Source organism: Chrysemys picta, chromosome 1 (assembly GCF_011386835.1).
Source record: "Chrysemys picta bellii isolate R12L10 chromosome 1, ASM1138683v2, whole genome shotgun sequence".
Lineage (NCBI taxonomy): Eukaryota > Metazoa > Chordata > Testudines > Emydidae > Chrysemys > Chrysemys picta.
Genome location: NC_088791.1, coordinates 312,175,065 through 312,200,897, shown reverse-complemented (window position 1 = coordinate 312,200,897; position 25,833 = coordinate 312,175,065). Strand labels below are relative to the sequence as shown.

The 25,833-nt window shown below is 40.1% G+C and overlaps 1 protein-coding gene across 4 annotated transcripts in view; it reads right to left on the bottom strand.

The window, feature by feature from the left end:
* MIPEP (mitochondrial intermediate peptidase) overlaps nt 1–25,587 on the bottom strand; it is a 115,075-nt gene extending 89,488 nt beyond the window's left edge. For 2 of the 4 annotated variants that reach the window (XM_024111571.3, XM_005310595.5), the window contains exons 1-10: nt 25,322–25,586; nt 21,304–21,477; nt 14,972–15,060; nt 10,856–10,942; nt 9,631–9,694; nt 5,792–5,974; nt 4,475–4,631; nt 3,993–4,041; nt 2,943–3,003; nt 2,304–2,356 (exon numbers count right to left, since the gene is read on the bottom strand). In XM_024111571.3, the coding sequence (XP_023967339.2) occupies nt 2,304–2,356; nt 2,943–3,003; nt 3,993–4,041; nt 4,475–4,631; nt 5,792–5,974; nt 9,631–9,694; nt 10,856–10,942; nt 14,972–15,060; nt 21,304–21,477; nt 25,322–25,483 (1,079 nt within the window). In that variant the 5' untranslated portion in view covers nt 25,484–25,586. Of the gene's footprint in view, nt 1–2,303; nt 2,357–2,942; nt 3,004–3,992; nt 4,042–4,474; nt 4,632–5,791; nt 5,975–9,630; nt 9,695–10,855; nt 10,943–14,971; nt 15,061–21,303; nt 21,478–24,659; nt 25,244–25,321 lie in introns of those variants that run through there. The other 2 variants (XM_065581440.1, XM_042845751.2) reach the window with 2 other exon arrangements.
* Between the last annotated feature and the right edge of the window lie 246 nt (nt 25,588–25,833).

Here is a 25,833-nt window from a genome sequence, read left to right as displayed (position 1 = left end):
TCACTTAAAATCTATCTTTTTATAGTTAATAAACTTGTTTTCTATTTTATCTAAACTAGTGTGCCTTTAAATGAAGTGTCTGGGGAAAATCTCAGTTTGGTTAACACAAGCTTCTGCATATCTTTCCCACACCGAGGGAGAGCAAACTATATTAATGAGCTTACTTTGCACAGCTCCCTGTCCAGTGTCAGACGTTATAATTCTGGATTTATACTCCAGCAGGGGTGCAAGGCGAGGGGAGCTGGGAAATTGGCTGTCTGCTCTTGAGTGGCTTAGGTAAAGCATACAGGTAACTCAGTTGGGTGTGTGGTGCCACCTGCTGTTGTATTGGGTGATAACAGGGCCTGGTGAGGCTGGCTGTAAATCTCCAACAAAGCAGCGTGAGAGAAGCCTGCCCAGGTCGGGGTTCAGAGCCCATAGCTCCCAGACTGCATCCTGGGAGGAGACAACCCGTCACATCACCCATTCCCAACTCTTGGCAAACAGAGGCTAGGAAAACCATCCCTCACATTCATAAACGAGCTGAAAAAAGGGATAAACAGTGAGGTGACAAAACTGGCAGAAGATACAAAACTACTCAAGGTAGTTAAGTTCAAAGCAGACTGCGAAGAGTTACAAAAAGCTCTCTCAAAAGAGAGTGACTTGGCAACAAAATGGCAGATGAAATTCACGGTTGATAAATGCAAAGTAATGCACATTGGAAAACATAATCTCAACTATACATACAAAATAATGGCGTCTAAATTAGCTGTTATCACTCATGAAATATCTTGGAGTCATTGTGGATAGTTCTCTGAAAACATCCACTCAATGTGCAGAAGCAGTCCAAAAAACTAAGAGAATGTTAGGAACCATTAGGAAATGGATAGGTAAGACAGAAAATATCTTAATAACGCTATATAAAGTCATGGTACACCCATATCTTGAATACTGTGTAGAGTTCTGATCACCCTACCTCAAAAAAGATATATTAGAATTGTAAAAGGCATAGAGAAGGGCAACAAAAATGATTAAGGGTATGGAACAGCTTCCATATGAGAGATTAAAAAGACTGGGACTTTTCATCTTGGAAAAAAGAGACAACTGGGGAGGAAGGGGGGGGGAATGATAGAGGTTTATAAAATCATGACTGGTGTGGAGAAAGTGAATAAACAAGTGTTATTTACTTCTTCACATAACACAAGAATAAGGGGTCATCCAATGAAATTAGTAGGCAGCAGGTTTAAAACTAACATAAGGAAGTACTTCTTCACACAACGCACACTCAACCTGTGGAACTCGTTGCCAGGGGATGTTGTGAAGGCCAAAACTATAATAGGGGTTTAAAAAAGAATTAGCTAAGTTCGTGGAGGATAAGTCCATCGATGCAACCCCATACTCTGGGTGTCCCTAGCCTCTGACTGCCCAAAGCTGGGAGTGGACATGAGTGGATGGATCACTCAATGACTGCCTGTTGTGTTCAGTCCCTCTGAAGCACCTGGCATTGGCCACTGTCAGAAGACAGGATACTGGGCTAGATGGACCATTGGTCTGACCCAGTATGGATGTTCTTATGTTAATACAGATCATTAACCCTTATCCATTGGAAGCCCTAATGTGTTTCCACAAAGCCTGTGTTTGGGATTGGCTTAGATCTGAAACGTGGAATTTAGACACTTGGAAATATATGCATATACAGATTTCTGATCGCCTCTATAGTGCAATTATTATTTCAGCTTTCCGGTAGGTGAATACTGGAGCATTGTGAAATATTGCTTTCACACTGAGAGGCAGCTGGTACAGAAGAATGAGAAGAGAGTTGATAATCAGAAGCCCAGATTTCTGACCCCTTTTCCTGAGGCTTGGAGCAAATCACTTCAACTATACCTGTTTCCCCCATGCAAAGGAAAGGTGAATGCAGACTTTGCATTCAATGGCCATTATGATTATTTTACACTATTGCATTAAGCTAAGAAATATTACACAATAAACGTAATAAACAATATTAAGTTGAGTAAGAAATCTTTATCTGTTCTGAAACTGATTATTTCATTATCTCATATCCCCAAAGAGGTTTGACATTTGACTTTACAAACAAAAAAGGAAAGGGAATAGACAGAAACATTGATGGGCATTGTGGCTGTAGTGAAGAATAGCTATGAACAACTGCCCCTACTGATACTCGTGATTTTTATCATATGAAAGCACAGCCTTAATACAAAGAAATCCTGTGTATATTTATGGATTCCATTACCCCTGTTGCAAGGGCTTGGAATGAACACTCTCTCATATTTACTTAGGTATGTGCTAGCAGTGTAACTTACCTCTCAGCACGCAGGACACCACTGTAATAGGGATGATCCCAAGGCATCAATTTCTGAAACATAAGATTTCAACTTGCAATTACCTCAGTGAAAACCAAGTGAATCAAAGACAAACATCTCACTTTCTTTACATAACTCAGTATGTTTATCACTTCTATAGTCACAGCACTCTAAAAAAGCATCTGACTCCAAATTCATAAACCTTAAACTAGGGATTATGAGCCAGTTTTTCAAAAGCGGACATGTAAAGAAAACCTATTCACATGCAAAATCAGGGTTTGAGTGTGGAAGGATCAGGCACGATACCAGGAAAATTGGGAATGCACAGTTCTGAAAAAATAAAGGGCCATATTTTAAAATTTGAAAACATGTTTAACATGCTCAAAACCAACCATTACATTTTCCACCTTAGTTTTTGGTTATCACATGAATCATTCTGTTAAAACCAATAGCTGACGGTTGGTTTTAATACGAGAAACCGCTATTTAAAACCAAAACGATCTGAACCCAAAAAAGCAAGTATTTATCAACATGCAATTCATATTACAATTGTAAAGACTGAAATTATTTTCCCCATCTGATGTCTGGCTAGTTCATATTTATAAAATCAAAAGAAAATAAATGCACAATATAACTTACTGAATTTTGGGGATTTAGTTTCATCTTCATTCCTTCCATCATTTCAAAATCTTTTAGAGTTCTGTAAAAAAAGAATTTCGCCCTTAAAGTTTTAATTAAAGCGTATTTTAGCCAGTATAGTACAGTATAATGGCAACTGACGTTTTATTGTCTGTATTATATAGGGTGACCAGACAGCAAATGTGAAAAATTGGGATGGGGGTGGGGTAATAGAAGCCTATATAAGAAAAAGACCCAAAAAACGGGACTGTCCCTATAAAATCGGGACATCTGGTCACCCTAGTAATGTACAGTATAAATGAATACTCTACTATTACCAAGTGCCTATGATGCATCAGAGTTGGGCTGTGATCTGAAGAACCACAGGCAGCTCATCACAGTGGAGCTACTCTCCACTCTGCTGCGCCCACTCCAGGTACTCTCAGGTCCTACTTTTCCCTCTCATTCTCTCCCAAACAATCCTGCTGTCCCATCTCCACCGCAACCTCCATATTCGTGCTCAGCCACCATTCCACGCCGCATGATGATGATGCTTTTTGCACTGGAGGAACCATAGGGGATGGGGTAGGATGAGCAGCTTTGTGTGGGGAAAATCAGGGGTGATAATGGATGTAGGGCATATGGAGGGGAAGCCCACTGCTTTAGTGCTTGATTGGGGGTCCCTGTGAGGCTACCTGGGCTCCCTAGAATTTTTTTTTTCAATCTTATGCACTCTGTAATCTCCTTTTACAGTAGGAGTCACACCAGAACTGTGGACTACACTCAAAAATATCTGGAGAAGGACTTATTTCCTACTTCTATTTCCCACCACACGTGGAAGTATGATAATATAGACATTTGTTAATCTTTACATCATGCTGTTTAATTAAACATAAGAAAGTTAATATTTTAATCAAGATCTGAGGGAAATTAATATTTCAGTAATAACCTTAGAGGAATTTTTTAAATGCTCAAATTATTGGTAACTGGAGTCTTGTCTTGCATCAAAAGACCTATGCTCTTGAAATTAAAATGGGATTTTTTATATAAGTAAATGAAAAATAGACTCACCGTTGAAACAATCGGTCAGAAAGTGTTTCAAGAAATTGCATTACCTTCTCTGGAAATATGAAATGAAAGGAAATTACTAAACAAAATGATGATGTCATTTAAATATATTAGTTCACATCAAGAAGCAAACAATATTTCCTTCCTAGAGCAAGCCTGGTTTTAACTTATCTAGTGAAATGATGACACACAGATCAGAAACTGTACATGTATATCAAGGCAGCATATAAAAAAATCAGATGTGATAATCATGGCTTTTAGTTACCTAAGCCATGAACATGGAGTAGTGAATTGTGTAGATTTCAGTGACTGTTCAAATTAATATTCTCTCTTATTGAAAAATATAAATATTTCAGATGACAACATAAGACTCTCCAGTGCAACAACTGTGGTGTATTAACAGCTGACAAGTTAAACTACCAACATTTATCCTCATGCCTGACACAAGTCACATCTTATCATTTCTGAACATACATGTACTTTACCTGGAGTTCTGGCCATTGTTCCCTGAAGAGCCCTGTGAGCAAAGGTGTTATAGCCAACTAACTGTGCCAGATGGTTTCTGCTGGTAAGCAGTTCCTCTAAGCAGCGCAGTTGCTCAGCATTTGGGTAAAGAAAAATCTTATAAGCAGCTTCTCGTACCTAACAGCAGAAGAAAAGAAATGGTCTCATAATAGCATAATTCACAAAGAAACAATTCAATTCCTCCCAAACCAATGAAAGGCCACGTATCACAGCCACAATGCTTTCAGATTAAGCAACCCTTTATATAAAGTCTATCAAAAAAGAACAACAATGATATCCTCCTATTACCCATTAGAAAAAGGGATAAGGACAGCCTGCCTGCTTTCCCTCTTAATAGTTGTGTTCTTCTTACAACCCTTGACAAGCTCATCCAATAACATCAGGTGTATGTACCAACTGGTGGAACACAAAACAATATTTCACCATATGTAGATTTTATTTATGGAGGAGGACACTATTTAAACAAGCCCTGTTCCACCGACCATATTATCCTCTGCATTTTTAAGTGTCTGATGCAAAATTAGTATGAGAAAAAGCAAAAAATAACCCTAAACTTCAATTTGGATGGCAAAATTGCTGAATAACAACTAAATGAAATCATCATTATTAAAATACTTGGGTGTGAATTTTTCTCATTAAACTGACAAGTTACATACTGAATTCTACACCTGTACTAGAAAAATACAAAAAGAACTTGAAGAATAGAACTTATTTGTATCCCAGAAGGATAAAATTAACATGTTTAAAAACCATTTTCTGCCTTTTCAGCAATTACTTAACTACATAAACTGAAGATTCTAAAGTGTTGTGACAGTTTCTTTCCTGAAACTCAGGTTTGGACCCACACCCAGAAAAATGGGAGCCATTCCAGGCAGGTTTTAAAGTGGAAATTTAAATTTGGAAATTGCCTTCCAATTTATAAGCAACCTGAATGGCCATCTTATAAAGATGCTATCAGGGAAATCCAGTAAAGAATGGGCGTAAGATTTTGAGTGTTTAAAAACAGTCTTGGTAACGTGGGTTCAGCTATTCTCCTTAGTTTACCCTGATGAATATTAACAGCTGTACATGAAACAGTCTGAAAAGGTATTATTAATGCTTTTGCTCTAACTGAATTCTTTTGAGAAAAGTATCCATAGAGAGCACTAAAAATCTTAACCCTCAGTTCCTATGTTCTATTTTTAGCTGTTTGCACACTTGTGTCATCTAGTGTCAAAATCACTGAGATGCACCTTTGTATTATAGGATGTGCTATAGAGAACTTAGACAATACATACCAGATCATCAGAACAGTCTGCATGCAGGCCGGTGATTTGTATGTAATTGCCTTCAACTGCAAAGTTATAGCGAATGTGTTCTGGTAAAATTTGCTTGTCAATCTTGTTGGGCAGGTGAGCTCCAATAAGAAATTGATTACATAAATCCAATATTTTGACGTTGAGGTCCACTGCTCTTTTACGCTGTAATTAGGAAAAATAAAGCAAAAGACACACATTCACTTAAAATACAGTACAAGTAGCTCTCAGTTTTCCACAGTATTAAGATATGTTTGCACAACTAAATCAAATCATGATCTATTCCCAGCAAATACTTACTTAGGATCAGGCCTATGACGTTAAAGAAATCCTAATTTAGGGCTGAGCCTGTGCAACTGAAATCAATGGGAGCCATACCACTGTCTTCAGTGAGAACGAAATCAGGCAGCGTACAAATATGCATTATACATGCTTGTCTTTCAGAAGAAAAAAAATTCTCTCTCACATTTCTGCCATGGTAACAATGCATGAAAAATCAAAACAAGTTCATAAAAAACAGAACTTGGGAATGTTTTACACTACTTTTTCTAAACAATTGGTAAATACTTCTAAAATGCTGGTATATTCCAATTATTTTGTAAATAAGTGAAGGGAAAGAGAGATTTTCAGTAATGGAGGAAATCAAGGAGACATCAGCTAGAGAAGCAGGTCCCACTGGTAGCTTGTGTGAAGCTAACTAATCACCACAATCAATGACTCTCCTATTATTATGTAGATTGTGGCACTGCCCAAAGACCACAATGTGATAGGTGCTGTACAAACATATAGGAAGACAGCCCCTGCCCTGTTACAATCTAAGGCCTCGATCCTGCAAACACTTATTAATGCACTTAACTTTACTACTGAGAATAGTCCCATTGATGTCAATGGGACTGCTCACTTAGACACATGCTTAACTTTATTAATGTGTCTGTAGGATCTGGGCCTAAATAGACAAAACAGACAAAGCCTGGGGGAAGGAATATAGCATAGTGGTAAAGTGACCACGATGACCACAGAAACATGTCTTGGAACTCCCATATCCTCTTCTTCAAAAGCATATTTGTTTTATTTATGTTCCAAACGCTTAGGGTTTCTTGAGGGGGCAAATAAGTTGATGTGGGGAGAGGAAAGGACTGTTGGGAGTCTGACAGAGGGAAGAAAATTGAGGGAGGAAATAAGTAGAAGGGGGAAAGGACAGTTAGCAGGAGGAATGAAAAGGAGAAATAAGCACAATGTGCAGAAATGTGAGAGAGACTGGACCGTTGAAGAGTTGTAGTGATACAAAGGGGAAAAATGAAGTGTGACTAACAACCAGTGGCAACACAACAAGGGAGAAATAAAAGTCAGAGTCCAAGTTTCAGAGCTGAGTGAATTATGATGGCAGGAGGTTCTGAAAGATCATTCCAGTTGCTGCTGTATCCATGTGAATGGAGGAAAAGACTGATAAGCCCATTGTCCTGGGTGTCTTTCTAGGTCCAGGAGCAGAGAGGCTGGAAGGCCCTGAATTCCCCTTGCATTCCTGCCTGTAGCTGGTTCTGACTGCTTTAGGGAAGGAGCCCTGATAGTCCTGGCATTTTCATAGCTTGCCCCATGCAAGCTGCTCCTAGTTGCTAACACTGTTCCCCATGTGGAGGATGAAGGGCAAGTTGCTGGGCTAGGTGGCCCAGGCAGATACCTCTGAGTTCACTGAAGGATCCAGAGAACTCAACGTTACTGACTTTATCCCCTTGTTTTCTGCTGTTACATCACATTATAGATACCTAGGCTACATTAAATATTTCCCCCTAGTATTACTTTTCCATTAGGTAAGTTCTGTAGCTGCCAAAGGGATGCTACATGATGTGAATAAGAGGGAAGATGTCCACAAGATGGTCTCTCTATCAAGATACGGACCACACTGGGAAAATATTTGAAAACCCATAGCCTAAAATTTATAATACAGCCTAATACAAAAGGGATCACAATAGTCACTACAACCTCTTATCTGCCCAGACCATAAGAAAATTAAATATATAATATGGTCTAGCCTAATTTATTCTAAATCCTGATGTGAACAACAGGGGACTTTTGGAAATACTATCCATAGTTTAAAGTAATAAACAAGGCAAGAGGTGATAAAAAGAATATTATCTGTAATTCTTGTTCTCAGAAGGCATGCAGATGTAATAGATCCATGCTGGGGCCTATGAATATGACTTCCTCCAACAGTCTGTTTCTTTGTCAAGTAAAAAAGCAAATTTATCCCAACTCCGTAGGGATCTATTATAAGTTACATCCTGTAACTGGTGTTCTCAGAAGGCACTTTTGTTAACTCCAAAATAAATGGATTATAAAAGATCCCCACTCCTGGAGAATAAAAAAAAACCCAGGGATGTCTATGAAAAGCTCAACTACACAAGACGCAATAAGATGTTACAAAAGACAACATTCAACATACATGTTTCAAAAGGGATGAAAAAATGCCACTGCAAGAACAGCAATAAATGTTTATAGTTCATTCTGAACAGATAAATATACTATATATGAAAAAATCCAAAGAGAAACCAACCTCTAGAGACATTCTGAAGAAAACATTCATGATACCTAGGAGGACAGGAGAGCGGAGGTATTCTCAATCTTAAATTCTTTAACACAAAGAGATTCAAACCTAAATTTGTGCCAGGAAGCTGAATCCAAGCAATAATGCTCTGTAGACATGCAGAGAAAGCAGCATGTGGCATTCCAGGAAATCTTAGGAAGAGGTCAGACATTCACTATGGATGGCAACATACCTCTAACCAAGTGCACCTTAATATGAACTCAAAATCGCAGGACTTGCAAGGAACAGTAACTATGGTCAGACAATCACATAAAAAATAGCTAAGAGCCTGTCACAAGTGGGGATTAAATTTTTTTAAAATGCCAATTTTGTTTTTCTGCATGTCAGTTAATATTTCTATATCACAGTAGCCATATTTTAAATGTTTGCATGCCTTCCTGTTGTACTTTTCCACCTCACTGCAGATTTAAGAGGTGTTAATCTCAGTACACAGTAACTGTAAGAAAATTATTCTGGAAGGGCTTTCCTGTTTGCAAGCTGCTACCAAAACAATGCATTTCGGTGTTTTCGCTGCAAGTCGGCCACCTGAATTTAGTAAAAAAGAGTCTTTGTGTGAACCTCGACTGCTAGAAACTCAAAAATTATAGGAGATTTCCCCATGCAGAGATATGTCATGAGTACCAGGAACATTTATGGACACCCAGCCCAAGATCTCCAACATATTACTAGCTCAGATCTGCTAGCTCTGGCAAATCCATCTTGGACTCTTGCAGGGGAGAGAGACACACTGACACACAACTTAGAGGCTCTAGAGTCACTAAAAATCTTAGGTTGTGGCACAGACATGTGGTTTGATTCCTTCTGGAAGTGCTGTATTTGAGTAGCCGGTTATCCAGATAACGGGATGCATGTTTTTCCCACCCTGTGTAGCTACACTGTTGAAACAACTAGCCATTTCACAAAAATTGTACTGTGCAGATACAAACCCAAATGGCAGATCTAAGAGGCCAGAGGCCCCGCTTGTACAGGACTGAGTAACAAGGCAGTCTGGAGAGTGAAGGCTGAACTAGATTCTGGGAAGTTGTACAGGACACTACAAATCCAGCCACCTGATAGTTAATGACAAATAGGTTTTTGAGAAGGCTGAGCTCCACTGACTTCCAGAGCATTCAGGGGCGCAATTCAGCACAGAATTCCATTACATATGCCCTGCATTTTGCTATCTGCTTTTAAAAGTCAGGCAAACATCTATTCACATATCACAGACAAAAAACATTACCTTTTCTTCATCCAAATGAATACCACTGATCTCAAAATCGAACATAAAAAGTTCCGCCACTTGCCTAAAAATACAGTAAACCCTGTTAAAGACTACCTCATTTCACAGCAGTCGGATTTTAGTGTGCTACATTTTACTGACTATATTTTGATTTAAGATATAAAAGATTATATAATAAGTAATTATTTTCTATTTTTTTCTGTGCACATACACTTTCAGTAGGTTTTTCCTTTGTTTATTCAGTGAAACTGGATGTTTTTCCTTGTAGCCATTTTGGTGATTTGCACTGAAAAATGTCTTTTAACAAGCGTATTACATTAATTTGGGTAAACTATAAAACATCAATTTAATTTAACTTATTTCATTTATTTTGACAGATGAGAGAAAAAGCCCTGAAGCCTAGAACATTTGATTGTTTGGGGGGGAAAAAGTAGGATAGTTATCCTTACTGTGTGAGAGAAAAAATAATATGTCAGGCAGAAATGAATAAGCAGCAGTAAAAATGGCGCTTTATAACAACAATAAAGTGAATGTAAAAAATGCTGACGTTAATTTGACCCTACAGACTGAAAGCATGCACAACTGTCATTAATAAAAATGCTTGATTTGATTGAAACCCCAATAATAAGAAAACCAAACAGAAAGCTAACCACACATAGGCATATTTTTCCAGTGTGATCCAGATACAATTTACATTTAAAAAATTAAGTTATGTCAGAGGCTTCTAGATGAATGGACATGCACTCATTTTAATTTATACGACTCTAAATACATTCCACTCCCTATTTTCCTTCTTAAATGTATACTTTATTACTGTTTATATTGTTAGATGTATATCATAGCAGAATAATGCAATTTGGTTGAGTTGATTTTGTTATGGGAAACTTAACTTTTGCATTTCCTCATTGTCTAAAGATTTAAACTGGGCAACCTTAACATAGCTTACACACACACACACACACACACACACACACTATGTGTACTCCAACATAGCCTATTCATAATAATAACTGAACTTCCTGACTACTGTACAGTTAAATTCTCAGTGGTTAATAAAGTTGCATAAAAATGTAGTCTCAGATTTTCTGGCCCATTGTGTTTTGCAGTTCTTTTACAAAAGGGTGCTGAACTGTCCATCAATTTAACGATACAGAAATATTTCCAAGCATTTGGGGGAATAATTTATAGCGTATTAACTTCTAAAATGTTAAACATTAACAAGTACCTGGTTTCTGGATCTAGGGAATCCATAACCTCTTTATCAGCCAGCAACTGTTTCAAACTTTGGCACAGCTCGATATTTGTATTTAACCTAAAGAGATAAAGATGAAAGCAACCAAGTATCAGAAATAGTTACTGGCATTACTAGTTCAAAGGCAGAGCTTACTATTTTCTGATATACACTATTAGAAATCAAGGGTGAAGTTTTCAAAATGTTTTCAAGTTGTAACTGTGCTCAGAAACTACTGTACAATATAAGGATACAAGTTATACATTCTAGCATTTATGACTATGCAGGTGGGTACTTATTTTCAACAGGCAAATATTTTTGCATGACATATTGAGGCAAGTAGGACAAAGTCTAAGGATAGTGCTTATTTTAAGCATTAAATAGAAAATTGTTGTTTCTGACAGAGAGCATAATCTATGCAGCAGTTCTCAAACTGTGGATCGGGACCCCAAAGTGGGTTGCAACCCCATTTTAATGGGGTTGCCAGGGCTGGCTTAGACTTGCTAGGGTCCAGGGCCAAAGCCCAAGCCCCACCACCCAGGACTGAAGCCCAAGCCTCAGGGCTTTAGCCCTGGGCAGCGGGGCTCAGGTTATAGGCCTCCTGTCTGGGGCTGAAGCTCGAGTGGGCTCAGGCTTCAGTCCCCCCTCCTGTAGTAATTTTTGTTGTCAGAAGGGGGTTGCAATGCAATGAGGTTTGAGAACCCCTGATCTACAGTTTAGAATACAGGACTGGGAGTCAGAAGGCCTATGTCACTACGTGCAACTCATTAAACCAGTCTGTGCCCCAGTTTCTCCATCTATAACATGGACATAATACTTATCGTATCTACCTCTCAGAAATGCTGCAAGGATTAATAACTTAATGTCGGTGAAGCCAAGTTGAGGCCCTGTGTGATGCTGGCAGACCAGGCGCCAGCTCATGCCAAGACCATAAGGCCTCACTGAACACTGATAAATGTATAGCTGGAAACCAGACTGGCTTACCTGTGTGTTAGCATTATTAAAATAGTTATTAGAATTATAAGAATGTGTTTATAGAATGCTTCCCCCACACCCCTGAAAAGGATATGTGCACAATCCCATGTCCCATCACAGCTTGAATGCTGGAGAAAGGGAATAAAAATTCCTGCTAAGGAACAACTGATATAATTATGCTGTCTGGACTCTGAGGAGCAAAGATTCCTAAACATAAGCAAGAGATCCCCAAGCTGTTTGGCTCTGGCTAGCCCTAAAAGACATAAAAGCTTACTTATTATAGAAGCTTCTATTACCTTTTGAACTTAAGATTGTACCTCATTTGTATGTGTATGTTTACCTGCTTTAACCTTGTAAATAACTCCATTTCTTTTTCCTAGTTAATAAACCTTTAGTTAGCTTGTTACACAATTGGTTAAAAGCGTTCTCTTTGGTTTGAGATCTGAGTACAACTGACATGGGGTAAGTGACAGGTCCTTTGGCACCGGGAGTATTCTGCATATTGTTGTGATTTTTGGTATAAGGGACCATCTGTCACAGAGGAAGGTTTGCCTGGGTGGCAAGATAGATTGGAGTACTCAGGGGACTGTCTGTGGCTTCCTATTAAGGCTGTTATAGTGCCTGTGCAGTTCACACTTGTTACTTGGTTGATTAAATCCAAGTATAAAACACACAACCAGTTTGAGATTCATGCCCTGTTTCTTGACAGTCTGCCCTGAAGTTGGCACTCACAATTGTGAGCCACTTCAGACAGCCTGACACCTTGTGTGAAAGGAACTATATACATGCAAACTTACTACTGTTACAAAACAGAAGCTAGTTATCCAGGGATGCTATTTGACATAGAAAGAAACATACAACGTAAATACGATAGCTGCCTCCAAACTTTCATACTAGTTAAGAAGTTTCTGAGATTCAGGTTAATTTGTGCTTTCCTCTTCTCTAAAAGTTTACTTCAAACCAAACTGACATTTAAAAACAGACAGTCCGCAGCAAGGTCAGCCTTACTGAGCAACCCCCCTTTTTAGGTCCTGAAAAATTCACTTGCAGGTGGGAAGATTTCCCAAACAAGTGCACAGGCTCAACCCATCAGTTTCTATTGAATTTAATCTTACAATTATTATTTTTCTAGCCTTGATGGTGTGAAGCCTATCAAGTATACACACTGATGCAGTGTTATCCTCCTTAGACTGCAGAAAGCTCCACTGCCTTTGCCGGCCATAACTTTGTTAGACACTAGCGGAGAAAACTTATGACGACTCTGGTCAGTTTTTCTACTGCTGTTTGGAACCCTGTAAGCAGCAGTGGAGCTCTTAAGAATCATGTCAATTTCATACTGCTACTTGGTAAAGCATTCACATAGGAGGACCACCCAAAAAAATGGAGGCTGGGCTTGAAACAGGGACACATCCCAGGATAACATCCAAATAGGAACACATCCCAGGGATAACACTCCTACAGAAACCTCAACACCCACCCCCTTCCTAGCATCCAGGAACAGCAGTGGACTGGACTTAATTCACCCAAAATCCCCCTCCCAGAGCTAATTTACTCACCAAAAAATGCAATTTGGGGTCAACCAAAACTATTCACAAATTTGTGGTGAGTTTGCCAAATGGTTTTAAGCTAACAAAATAATCTAAACATTTTAGTAATGTCAAAATAAAAAAATTTTCATTTCAACCTCAAAGTTTTTGTTTAAATTTTCAGGATGCATTTTTGACAAAAGAAAAGGAAAGGAGGGAAAATGGCTATAGGAGGTGGTGGAGCTGGTACCTGTCATGTAAGCTTTAGCCCAGTGGTTAGGACACTCACCTGGAATGTGGGAGGTCCAAATACAACATCTGCTTTGATGACTATTTATGAAAAGTGGAACAGCTTCAACAGCTCATAGCGATAAGGCACACTGCTGCAATGGGGGAAACCTACGTTCAAAGTCCTTCTCTCCACATCAGGCAGAGGGAGGAATTGAACCTGGGTCTACCACTAGGCTGAAGTTCATGAGAGAGAGGTACCACCATCTCTTCCTCCTCCTCCCCCTCCCCTCACTGCTGTTTTGTGAATCTAGTCCTCCTTTCCTTTGCTTTAGTCAAAATGCCTGAAGACCTAAACTAAATTTTTCAGGCCAAACTGAAATGTTTCATTTTGACTTCAAATTTTCTCAACTTTTTGATTCACCAGAAATTTTCAAAAAATGTTTTTTGTTCAACCTGAAACAAAATTATTTTCCTTAACTGCCAGTGATCTGAAACATCCATTATTCACTCAGCTTGACTGGACTTCTTACCAAGATATTGCCTGTACAAGTTGCTGGTGGAAATGACTTTCCTTCATCTTTTATAACTACTCTGGCAAGTAGGGAGTAATATGGCTAGTTTGGAAGCTCTCTGTAAAATGTAGACAAGGTTGTCCGGGCTTAAAAATTTTTACCACTCTGATATCAAATTAAATATACCCATCTGCCTTCATCATAATGCAAGCAACTCTTTAAACTGATTTCCACTATACTCAAAATCTGATTCAAATACTAATCTAAGAACATATATTTTATCAAATGAGATTTTTTTTTAAGAAGTGATGTTTCAGCCAGAATGGACTTTCTCAAGGTTAGTAAATTAGACAGCACAGCACTTCAATATTGATATCTGACTGGATACAGCTTCAAATTGTAAGTCTATATTCTGAACCTCAATGGAAGATTTTCTTCCCTTTTCTCACATTCCCTCTTACACAATCAGAATCCAAGTGGTCAGTATGCCAGACAAAGAGGTGTTGTGTGCCTTTAGATTTGCCATCCCTAAATTATACAGACTTCAGAGCCAAAAAATTAACTGCCAGAAACTTCAGAAAATTTAGTTCCAAGGCTTTGATGAGTTCCATTGGCACAGACCTTCATAGTGAATTAGGCAATGAAATAGTGTTCAAGATGCAACCTGAAACTAAAACAGAATGACCTTACACCAGACAGTGTAAGAATGAATCTTTAAATAAGATTTTAAAAGAAGTTGCTCTCTGTTCCACACATAAAAACCTCCAGATACACGACAACAATAAGAAAAAAGTTAACTGTTGGATAACGCAGAATCTTTCAGACATGAAAGCCAACATTACAGCAACATAATGAACAAAACATACTTTTCTACCATGGTACCAATGTTTCTGCAGGTTTCTTCAGCAGCCTCTCTGAATGCAAAGTCAGGATGGGCAATTTTCACAAAGTCGGCCTGATATAGTAGAAAAAAAAGAGAAGGGGTGGTGATGGGAAAAGACTGTCGATAATTTGAAACCTTACATGCAAGTTAGTTTTTAGAGAAGAGTTGGAATTTACATGGCACAGAATTGTAAACATGTTTAAACTTCTTAAATAAATAGTTTTTTTTAAAAGTTGGCAATTCCACTCAGCTTAACACATACGTATTTCCACTGTTACATGCAATCTCTTTTTACTGAGCACTTCCACATAAATTTGTCTTCTCAGAACCAGCATCTGTTAAGAATGTGTCAACAGTTATTAATTGCTACAGTATAAATTTCACTCCAAAGAAAATATTTTCACTTAGGGTTTTTTTATTATTATTTTCAGTTAGGTATGTACCTTAGAAAAAGGTTCTTTCCCTTGCAAGAAACACTCATAAAAAAACAGTGCCTTTGAATCTTACTGCTTAGAAAACTTTCTATTTCTTACTAAACTCAATTCCAGAAAAATAAACATGCTTTTTGTATTGTTTTTCAAAATTTAGTATAGACCATCTACTCCTACTACTCCTAAGAAACATGTTTTAAGAAATATCTTAAATATTGCAGCTATAAATATTACACACTTGCCTGAAAAAGGGTTTTCTGTACTTCGTTTATAACTTTACGCTACAGTTTTAATCTTTCATCAAAATTTGATGAAAACCCATGAGAGACTACATCTTTCCAAAGGTCTCGCCACCATTTGTAGAGAAACAGATAAATGCCAGCATACTACTGGAAAAAGTGTCACATAAGATTAAAGGATCAACAGAAACTTTCAGTAAAATAGGGAATCCTGCCTTGAGCAATGTGATAGATTTCCTCCATGCTCACTAAAGCCTCAATCCTGCAAACACCCAAATGTTTAACTTCACTCACATGAAAAGTCCCACCGAAATCAATGGCATAGCTCATATAAGTACATTTAAGCATGTGTGTCTTTGTAGGACCAGGGCTCAAAGGCCCCATGTTGCAAATTGTTATCCACACAAACAGTACTTCTACAGCCAACAGGACTACCACATAAATAAGAACTACACACTAGGATTTACAGGATTTGGCTTACACTTGTGAATTCCCTGCTGACCCATGCCCAGCTCAATGGTGACGTGAGGACACAAACCTAACAGTGCCAGCAATGATACGTTTTACTTCTCTTACCATGTATGATCTTGTGGCCTGCTTTTTGTCCCAATTGTTTTTAAAATGGAAAAAATAAGCCTAAGTAGTTTCAATCTTTCAAATGTACTAACATTTTTCAGATACTGCAAGAGACACTTATCTTGGTTTTAGGCTAAGCTGTTTTCATATGATTATTCTAAATATTTACCATACTGCATTGCTTTTCATGGTAAATGTCATCACACTCAGATTTTTAAATATTTTTATATACACAAGAATAGACTAGTTTGCATAAGGCAATAAACTGCAGACTGCTATACTTACAACTTTTGAAAAAATTATTTTATTCTGATAAAGGTTTTATTTGGATTTATTTAAAATACGGTATATGAAACTCCTTTCAAACGAAAAACTGAAACTGAATGTGGTTTACTGTGTAATACAGCATACATTTATAATCGTTCTGAAAACACATAATTTTTTCTTTAAGTGTTTGGAGTCATTTTATGGGTTGTATTTTCCAAAGGCACTCCAACTTCATCTCCTAATTTGCTCACCTAAAATATGCATCTATATTTTGTGCACTTTTTTCTAGGGCTGTCAAGCGATTAAAAAAATTAATTGTGATTAATCGCACTCTTAAACAATAAGATTACCATTTATATAAATATTTTGGATGTTTTTCACATTTTCAAATATATTGATTTCAATTACAACACACAATACAAAGTGTACAGTGCTCACTTTATATTTGTTTTTATTATAAGTATTTGCACTGTAAAAATAAAATAGTATTTTTCAATTCACTTAATACAAATACTATAGGGCAATCTCTTTATCATGAAAGTTGAACTTACAAATGTAGAATTATGTACAAAAATAACTGCATTCAAAAATAAAACAATGTAAAACTTTAGAGACTGCAAGTCCATTCAGTCCTACTTCTTGTTCAGCCAACCGCTCAGACAAACAAGTTTGCTTACAGTTGCAGGAGAAAATGCTTCCTGCTTCTTGTTTACAGTGTCACCTGAAACTGAGAACAGGCATTTACATGCCACTCTAGCAGCCGGTGTTGCAAGGTATTTATGTGCCAGATGCGTTCAAAAAAGAACTAGATAAATTCATGGAGGATAGGTCCACCAATGGCTATTAGCCATGTTGGGCAGGGATGGTGTCCATAGCCTCTGTTTGCCAGAAGCTGGGAATGGGCGACAGGGGATGGATCATTTGATGATTACCTGTCCTGTTCATTCCCTATGGGGCACCTGGGATTGGCCACTGTCGAAAGACAGGATACCGGGCTAGATGGACCTTTGGTCTGACTCAGTATGGACATTCTTATGTTAAAGAGTCATATGTCCCTTCATGCTTCAACCACCATTCCAGAAGACATGCGTCCATGCTGATGACGAGTTCTGCTCGATTATGATCCAACGCAGTGTAGACCAATGCATGTTCATTTTCACCATCTGAATCAGATGCCACCAGCAGAAGGTTGATTTTCTTTTTTGGTGGTTCGGGTTCTGTAGTTTCCGTATCAGAGTGTTGCTCTTTTAAAACTTCTGAAAGCATACTCCACACCCCATCCCTCTCAGATTTTTGAAGGCACTTCAGATTCTTAAATCTCGGGCCAAGTGCTGTAGCTATCTTTAGAAATCTCACATTGGTAGCTTCTTTGTGTTTTGTCAAATCGGCAGTAAAAATGTTCTTAAAATGAACATGTGCTGGTTCATCATCCAAGACTGCTATAACATGAAATATATGGCAGAATGTGAGTAAAACACAGAGCAGGAGACATACAATTCTCCCCCAAGGTATACAGTAACAAATTTAATTAACACATTATTTTTTTAACGCGCATCATCAGCACGGAAGGATGTCCTTTGGAATGGTGGCCAAAGCATGAAGGGGCATACAAATGTTTAGCATATCTGGCACGTAAATACCTTTCAATGCCAGCTACAAAAGTGCCATGCCAACATCTGTTCTCACTGTCAGGTGATACTGTAAATAAGAAGCGGGCAGCATTATCTCCCGTAACCGTAAACAAACTTGTTTCTCTAAGCGATTGGCTGAACAAGTAGGACTGAGTGGACTTGTAGGCTTACATTGTTTTGTTTTTAAGTGCAGTTATGTAACCAAAAAAAAAAAAATCTACATTTGTAAGTTACACTTTCATGATAGAGATTGCCCTCCAGTACTTGTATGAGGTGAACTGAAAAATATTATTTCTTTTATCATTTTTACAGTGCAAATATTTGTAATAAAAATAATATAAAGCGAGCACTGTACACTTTGTATTCTGTGTTGTAATTGAAATCCATATATTTGAAAATGTAGAAAGACATCCAAAATATTTAATAAATTTCAATTGGTATTCTATTGTTTAACACTGCAATTTAAACTGTGATTAATCGTGATTAATTTTTTTGAGCTGCCTTCACTAGCAGGACCAAGTACTGATTTTGCACCAGATCCCTAAGTGGCCTCCTCAAGGACTGAACTCACAACACTGGGTTTAAGCAGGCCAATGCTCAAACCACTGAGCTATCCCTCCCCGAAACTGTGTCTGGATGTACAAATAGCAGCAAAGGCCAGGTGCATTTTTCTCCCCATCTATACTTGACAAGAAGTTTCCTCTCAAACTCAGACCTCACCATAATTATCCAGGCCTTTTTCACCTCCAGATTGGGTTACTACATTGCGCTCTGCTTGGAGCAATATTTCACGCCCACTTGGAAATTTCATGAAGTGCAGAATATAGCTATCTACTTGGTAAGTTGTATATCCCACATACAATGTATTACACCTGTGCACATAGACTGCACTGAGTTCCAGTTTACTTCGAGGTGTAATTCAAACTATTGGTTTTGCTATATCAAGCCCTTTATGGCTTGTATGCCATTTATCTGAGACACCACCTTTCTACTTGTTAACATCTGGGATAGGACAATGTATTCTCTTGTTGAGGGCTCTCAACTCTACAAGAATCTTCCCCCTTTCACCTGATAAATTTGTTGACCTTAAGGGTTGTTTGTGTGTTTAAGCAGACATTTCCTAATGGGGTGGGTGGACTGGAGAGGGCCTTAGAGACAGATTCTGCTTCCATGGATGTCATTGTTAAAACACTTCTTGGTTTTAGTGTGAGAAAACATCAGTCCCTAGATTCTGTAGGACCTCAGAAGGGATTGAAGGAGTCTCTTATTGGTATGGTTGATATATAAATCAAAATTAACATAATCACTGGGATACAATATATATTTTTAGATTTTGTTTATGCCCCTAAGGTCATACAGTATAACCTGAAAAAATACCACTAATGCAGCAATAAATCATGTGCTACCATAAACGGCTCAAATACTAATGAAGTAAACATTTATTATATGTATTAATAACCTTTCACAAAGTTTCTTTGCAGGAGACTTTACAGTCAGTAAATTCAACTCATAAGACCACTTATTAAAAAAAATTACTACCATAAGAAAAGTAAAATTAAACCTCATAAAACCAATATATGCTTCAATTACAGGGAATTGTCATGATCATAACTTCATCATGAACAACCCACTTTGAAAGTATGGTGATTTTTACACCTCAGTACGTTTACGTATTGAAGCACAATATGGTGAATTAAAAAGAGCTTCAGATCCTCAACTCTGCATGTTTTATTGGGTTTAAAACAGATCATTAATATTATCTGAACTTGGATTTTGTGTTAAACAATATATTGCTTGTAGCCATAACAAGTGAGGATGCAATCTTATAAGATCTCATGACATAAGCAGTGTCAGGCTTAATAAGTAATAGGATGGCAGACCTCTAACAAAAACCCAGGCATCTACAGGAAGCGGTGTTAATGTTACAATATCTAGCAATCTTCCCTCTAAGCCAGAACTGAACCTTTCCAGCATCATGTTACTAGATAAGTTCATGGAAGATAGGCCCATCAATGGCGATTAGCCAGGATGGGCAGGGATGGTGTCCCTAGCCTCTGTTTGCCAGAAACTGGGAATGGGTGACGGGATGGATCACCTGATGATTATCTGTTCCGTTCATTGCCTCTGGGGCACCTGGCATTGGCCATAGTCGGAAGACAGGATACCGGGCTAGATGGACCTTTGGTCTGACCCAGTATGGCTGTTCTTATGTTCTTACTGCAGGTGCTGTTCTTTGTATGAAATATAAAACAGAGATCCCGACTGTTTCCGGAATTAATGATCCCATGAATCTTTTCACAAGAGTGACAGCTATCTAGACATAATAAATGTGATTACATTATTTTGTTAAGGGGATGACACTATCTAAATTAATTTAGTTGGATAAAGTTAGGTCTACACTACAGAGTTAGGTCTGCTTAACTACGCTGCTCAAGGCTGTGAAAATTTCACCCCCTGTGCAATGTAGTTAAGCTGACCTAAGCTCTGATGTAGACACCATTAGGCTGACAGAAGAATTTGTCCATTGACCTAGCTACCTCCTCTTGGAGAGGTGGATTTATTATTTATTTATTGTGCCACTGTAGCATAAATACTACTAGAGTGATGGAAGGGATTCTTCCATCACTCTAGTGGTATTTACGCTACAGTGGCACAGCTTTAGCGTTTCTTGTGTAGGCATATCCTAAGAGATTCATCATTTCCTAGCTATAAACTGAGTGTTGTTGACACAATGAAAAGGCCATCTATGCTATAGCCTAGAGTTGTCTTTATATTTCAGAGTGGTCTGATTCCCAGATGTACACACTTCGTAACTGTAAGTCTTGCAAAAGGCAAGAATGTTAATAAAATACTGATCTGATTTTACTGTTATTTTGCTTGTCATTGATATATTATTTTTAAATCTCACTTAAAGTTCACTGCACAGTTACAAATCACATCAGATATAACTTCTGAAACTACCTATAATTTAATGAAAGACTTTGTAATTGATTACGATTTCCCACTAAGGAGGGTCTTTTCAATTTTCTATCCTGATATAGGAAGTCGCAATATTGATACAGTATCTTTTATAGCAGAAGAGTTTACAAAACAAAAGTCTGAACTAAGCTAGAAAGATCCAAATAAAAAGTAAATTTACAAGAGAAAATCAAACTTAACAATAAATCTTACCAAGTCTGCTACTCTGCACAATGCATCTGAAAGCTGATCAAAGATCATTACTATCTGTGGCCCAGGAGGTGTAGTACATGCTTTCTGGACTAGCTGTTCTGTTTCTTGTAATGCTTTTTCTTGTGCTTCTTGAAATCCTTCTGGAGAACTCAATTCTGGAACACCAAATAGACCCTAAAATACCAAGTACAGATTCAACAAACAGTGCAAATACACTAGAATAAATAAACTAGAGTATCTCATTTTTAATCTCTCCGTTTCAGATCTACACCAAACTGACAAAAATCAGAATAAAACATTTCTTTTATTTACAATATAATTCTGTCTGCTATAGAAACCCTTGCTAAAACTTGGACATTTCCATTAATCAGCAAACAAATTATTTTTGCCATAACTGTCAAGAAAGTTACTTTGTTCTGTAATGGGTGTTTGATATAAAAGAATTTCAGATTACTTCTGTTTTTCAGGGATTTGGGTGCCACAGATTTTGGAAGAGCTACTTTTATGCTTGAAAGCAAACTGTTAGTGGCCTGGAAATATAGCACTCATATCATGAGGTTTATGTTACAGACCTGAGATAAAATTTTCAAAACTGTCTAAGTGACTAAAGAGTCCTATTTTAGGCACTTAGGCCCAAATCCTCCTAGATACTAAATACCCTTGTGGTTCTGGGCCTCAGGAGCCTAAGCTTCCTTGAAAGCACCTAATCATTCTGAAAATGGGATTTAGGCTCTTAAGTCACTTTTAGGCATTTTTGAAAATTTTACGCCTGATCTCAGCAGCTTCAACTGCCTGACTTGGAACTTCAGGGCAGGAACCCTTTAGCATTGGTACAGTGAGTAGCACACTGTGGGCACTACTGGAAACAAGTAAGTAATACAAAAATAATGAAAAACAGTGTTACTAGTATCTGGTCTGCCAGTTTCTTAATTCCAGGTAATTCTGCATTATAGCTCATTCCTGGAAATCTACCACAGGACTTTCACTAAAAAAAAAAAATAATAATAACGAATGACTCATCAAAAAGAAGAAAATCAACAGGCCTGGTGGCAACACTCCACAGATAAACATTTGCTTGTGGTAGTCAATATATCAAAAAAAAAAAAAAAAAACCTTGGACACAAAAGGGTAAAACAGCAGACAAAACTAAGTTGTTTCAACTCCACAATATCACAGTCATTTCAGAATAATCTTCACAAACCTTCAGTTTGAAATGTTCCTATCTGAATTATGATATGATCACAGAACAGTTTTATTCAGAAAAACTGATTGCTTTTTCTTGCATTGAACTGCAATATAAATTAGGAAAAATAATTCTTACTGTGTAAGATCAGTGGTGGGCAACCTGCGGCCACACCGCTTCCCACAGCTCCCATTGGCGGGAAATGGTGAATTGCGGCCACTAGGACCTGCAGGCGGCCGTGCGAATGTAAACAAACTGTCTGGCGACCCGCCAGCGGATTACCGTGATGGGCTGCACACGGCACGCAGGCCACAGGTTGTCAACCACTGGTGTAGATCCTAAAGACTGTTCCAGTACACAAGACCAAAATTTTCATAACTGGGTTCATAAAAGTTATGTTCCTGAATCCATATTTAAGCATGTAAGTAGAAGCAGCCTGATTTTCAAAGGGTTGAGCACCTAATATGGATTTAGGACCCTCACTTTAGACCAGGGGCAGGCAAACTTTTTGGCCTGAGGGCCGCATCCAGTTTGGCCTCCCCAAACAGCCAGGTATGGCCCAGGCCCGCCCGCATCTGACCCCTCCTGCTTCTCGCCCCCTGACAGCCCCCCCCGGACTCCTACCCCATCCAACCCCAGTTCCCTGTCCCCTGACAGCCCCCGGACCTCCCGCCACCCCATCCAACCCCCCCCTCCCTGGCTGCCCCCCCCCACCGCTGCCCCCATTCAACACCCCTATTCCCCACCCTCTGACCGCCCCAACCCCTATCCACACCCCTGCCTCCTGACCACCACCCTGAACTCCCCTGCCCTCTATCCAACCCCACCTGCTCCCTGCCCCCTTACCGCACTGCCCCAGGAGCTCGCAGTCCCGCCGCCCAGAGCATTACGCTGGGGCAAGCTGAGGCTGCAGGGGAGGGGGAACAGCAGGGGAAGGGCCGGGGGCTAGCCTCCTGGGGCAGGAACTCAGGAGCCGGGCAGGAGGGTCCCTCAGGCCGTAGTTTGCCCACCTCTGCTTTAGACATTCAGGTATGAACATTTTGGCCAGAGTGGATCCCCTCCTACCACCATTTCTTCCTCTCTTTGGAGGAGAGGATGTTTCAGACACACAGCTTAAAAAGAAATTAAATGACACTCAGGGACAAATTTTAAAACTGGCTGACTAAACTATATGTGTAATCAGAGCTTTTGCATTTTAGTTAGGCACAAATTCTCTATGTAGGAAGCAACTGAACAGGGTGGAAAGTAATTGAATAGGAAGAGCCCCGGAACAAAAGGTTTACCTGAGAATACAACAGGAGAATATTTCTTGCCTTGCTTCAATACAGAAATTATTGGTGACAAGGCACAGAATCATCTCAATAATTTTGCCAGCTGGGTCATAAATTGTTTTAGTGATTTCCAATGAAATTTTTTTTTTAATTTATTGGTGAAACTCACTCCCCTGCAGAACATCAGATCAAAATCTACACACCACTCACTCCCCACCATCTAAATCCTCAAAACAGAGATTACGTGTCACTACACAGGAATATTTCCTCAAAGCAAGCAGCTATCCTAGTTCTGGTCGACACTACAGACCTATATTGGTATAACTACATTGTTCAGGAGTGTGAAAAATCCACACCCCGAGCAACACAGTTATACCAACCTAACCCCGGCTATAGACAGCGCTATGTTGATAGGAGGCCTTCTCCCGCAGACATAGCTACCGCCTCCCCGAGAAGCGGATTAACTAAGGTTGTCTACACTACCACTTAAATCGATGTAATTTACATTGCTCAGGGGTGTGAAAAAGCCACCCTTGAGCGACGCTTGTTACATCAACCTAAGCGCTGTCCACACTGGCGCTCTCTCGGTGGGAGATGCTTTCCTGCCGACATAGCTTCCACCTCTTGTTGAGATGGAGTAATATGCCGATGGGAGAGTGCTCTCCCATCAGCACAGCTTGTCTTCACCAGACCCGGTACAGCTGCACTGACGTACTAGCACAAAAGTGTAGACTAGTCCTAAGGGACAGCAGAGCTCTCTCTTGTGGTTGTCATAGGCTGTCTTTATTAAAGTGCTACAGTGGTGTAGCTGCATCACTACAACATTTTAAGTGCAGACTTGCCTTTAAAAGGGAGTGAGTGTGAAGTGGTAAGTAATAGGTAAATTCAGGACTAGATGATACCTTTAAAATAAATCCAGGACAAAGGTGTAGTACTTTAATGGCACAATCGCCCTTCAGGCTTCCCAGGGTGCAGACTGTACTGCCTGCTCCCTGTCTGGGGAAGATCACAGGAGCAATCCTGGACCCTTGCTGGGCACGATTCTGTGGGCCCTACCTACTGCAGAAAGTCAGATTTGATTATCATAATGGTCCCTTCTGGCCTTAAAAATCTATGAATCAAAACCCCCTCCCCTAGGCTCCTGCACGAGGGACTGAGCGCACCCCATGGACACCCTCATTTGGAATAACAACGTGTGACCCCAAGGACTGCAGCGCCCTGCCTGAGCTGAGGTGTGGGGTCCACGGGAGGCCCCGGCTCCCGCTGCGCTGCAGGGAGCCTCCCCCCAAGCGGAACAGATCCGGATCCTGGCGCCAACATGCCACGGACGCAGATCTGGGCATGCGGGGCGCCCCCAGGTCCCAGCAGGGGCTCGGGGAGAGGCGCCAGCCCAGGGAGCCGGGGGCCGCTGTGCGCGCAGCTGCGCACCCAAGAGGCGACCGATCGCAGCGCGCCTCACAGTCTCCGCCGGGCTCAGGATGGGGGCAGGACGCGGGGCCCCGGCCACCTCCGAGAGGGGGCGGGCCTCAACCCGCCCCGCCAAGCCCGGGCCCCGCCCGCTCACCGTGCTCTGGCCCGTCAGCCGGCTGCGCTGCTGCTTGGCATCGAAGGCGGCTCCCACCGGGGACCAGCTGGTGCTGACCCGCCTCCTGCCGCCGCCCCCTGCCCAGCCCCGCACCGCGAGGCGCAGGGCTGCCGGCAGCGCCCGCCTGCACCCGGACAGCATGGCGGGAGGAGCAGGAGCCCAGGCCGGGCTCGCGCTGTCAGCGCCGGGACGGGAGTCACCTCCCAGTTCCGGCTACTGCTGAGGGCCGCGACCCCGGCACGTCCCTCCCTGCGCGAGGAGGAGCCGGCGGGGCGGGGCGTGAGCCGCGGCGAGGCGCGCAGTGAGGGCTCGGAGGTATGGTCGGGGCCTTGGCGGCGTCCGGTCCTGGGAACAGCGTGTCGCTGTGTGTTTTAGTGATTGCTTTGGCCTCCCCTGCTCACCGCGTCTATGAAGAATGAGCCAGCCTCTGCCCTGGGGCTGACACACGAATTCCCCGGCAGCCTTTGCCTAAGGCTCTGACTGCCCAGCTG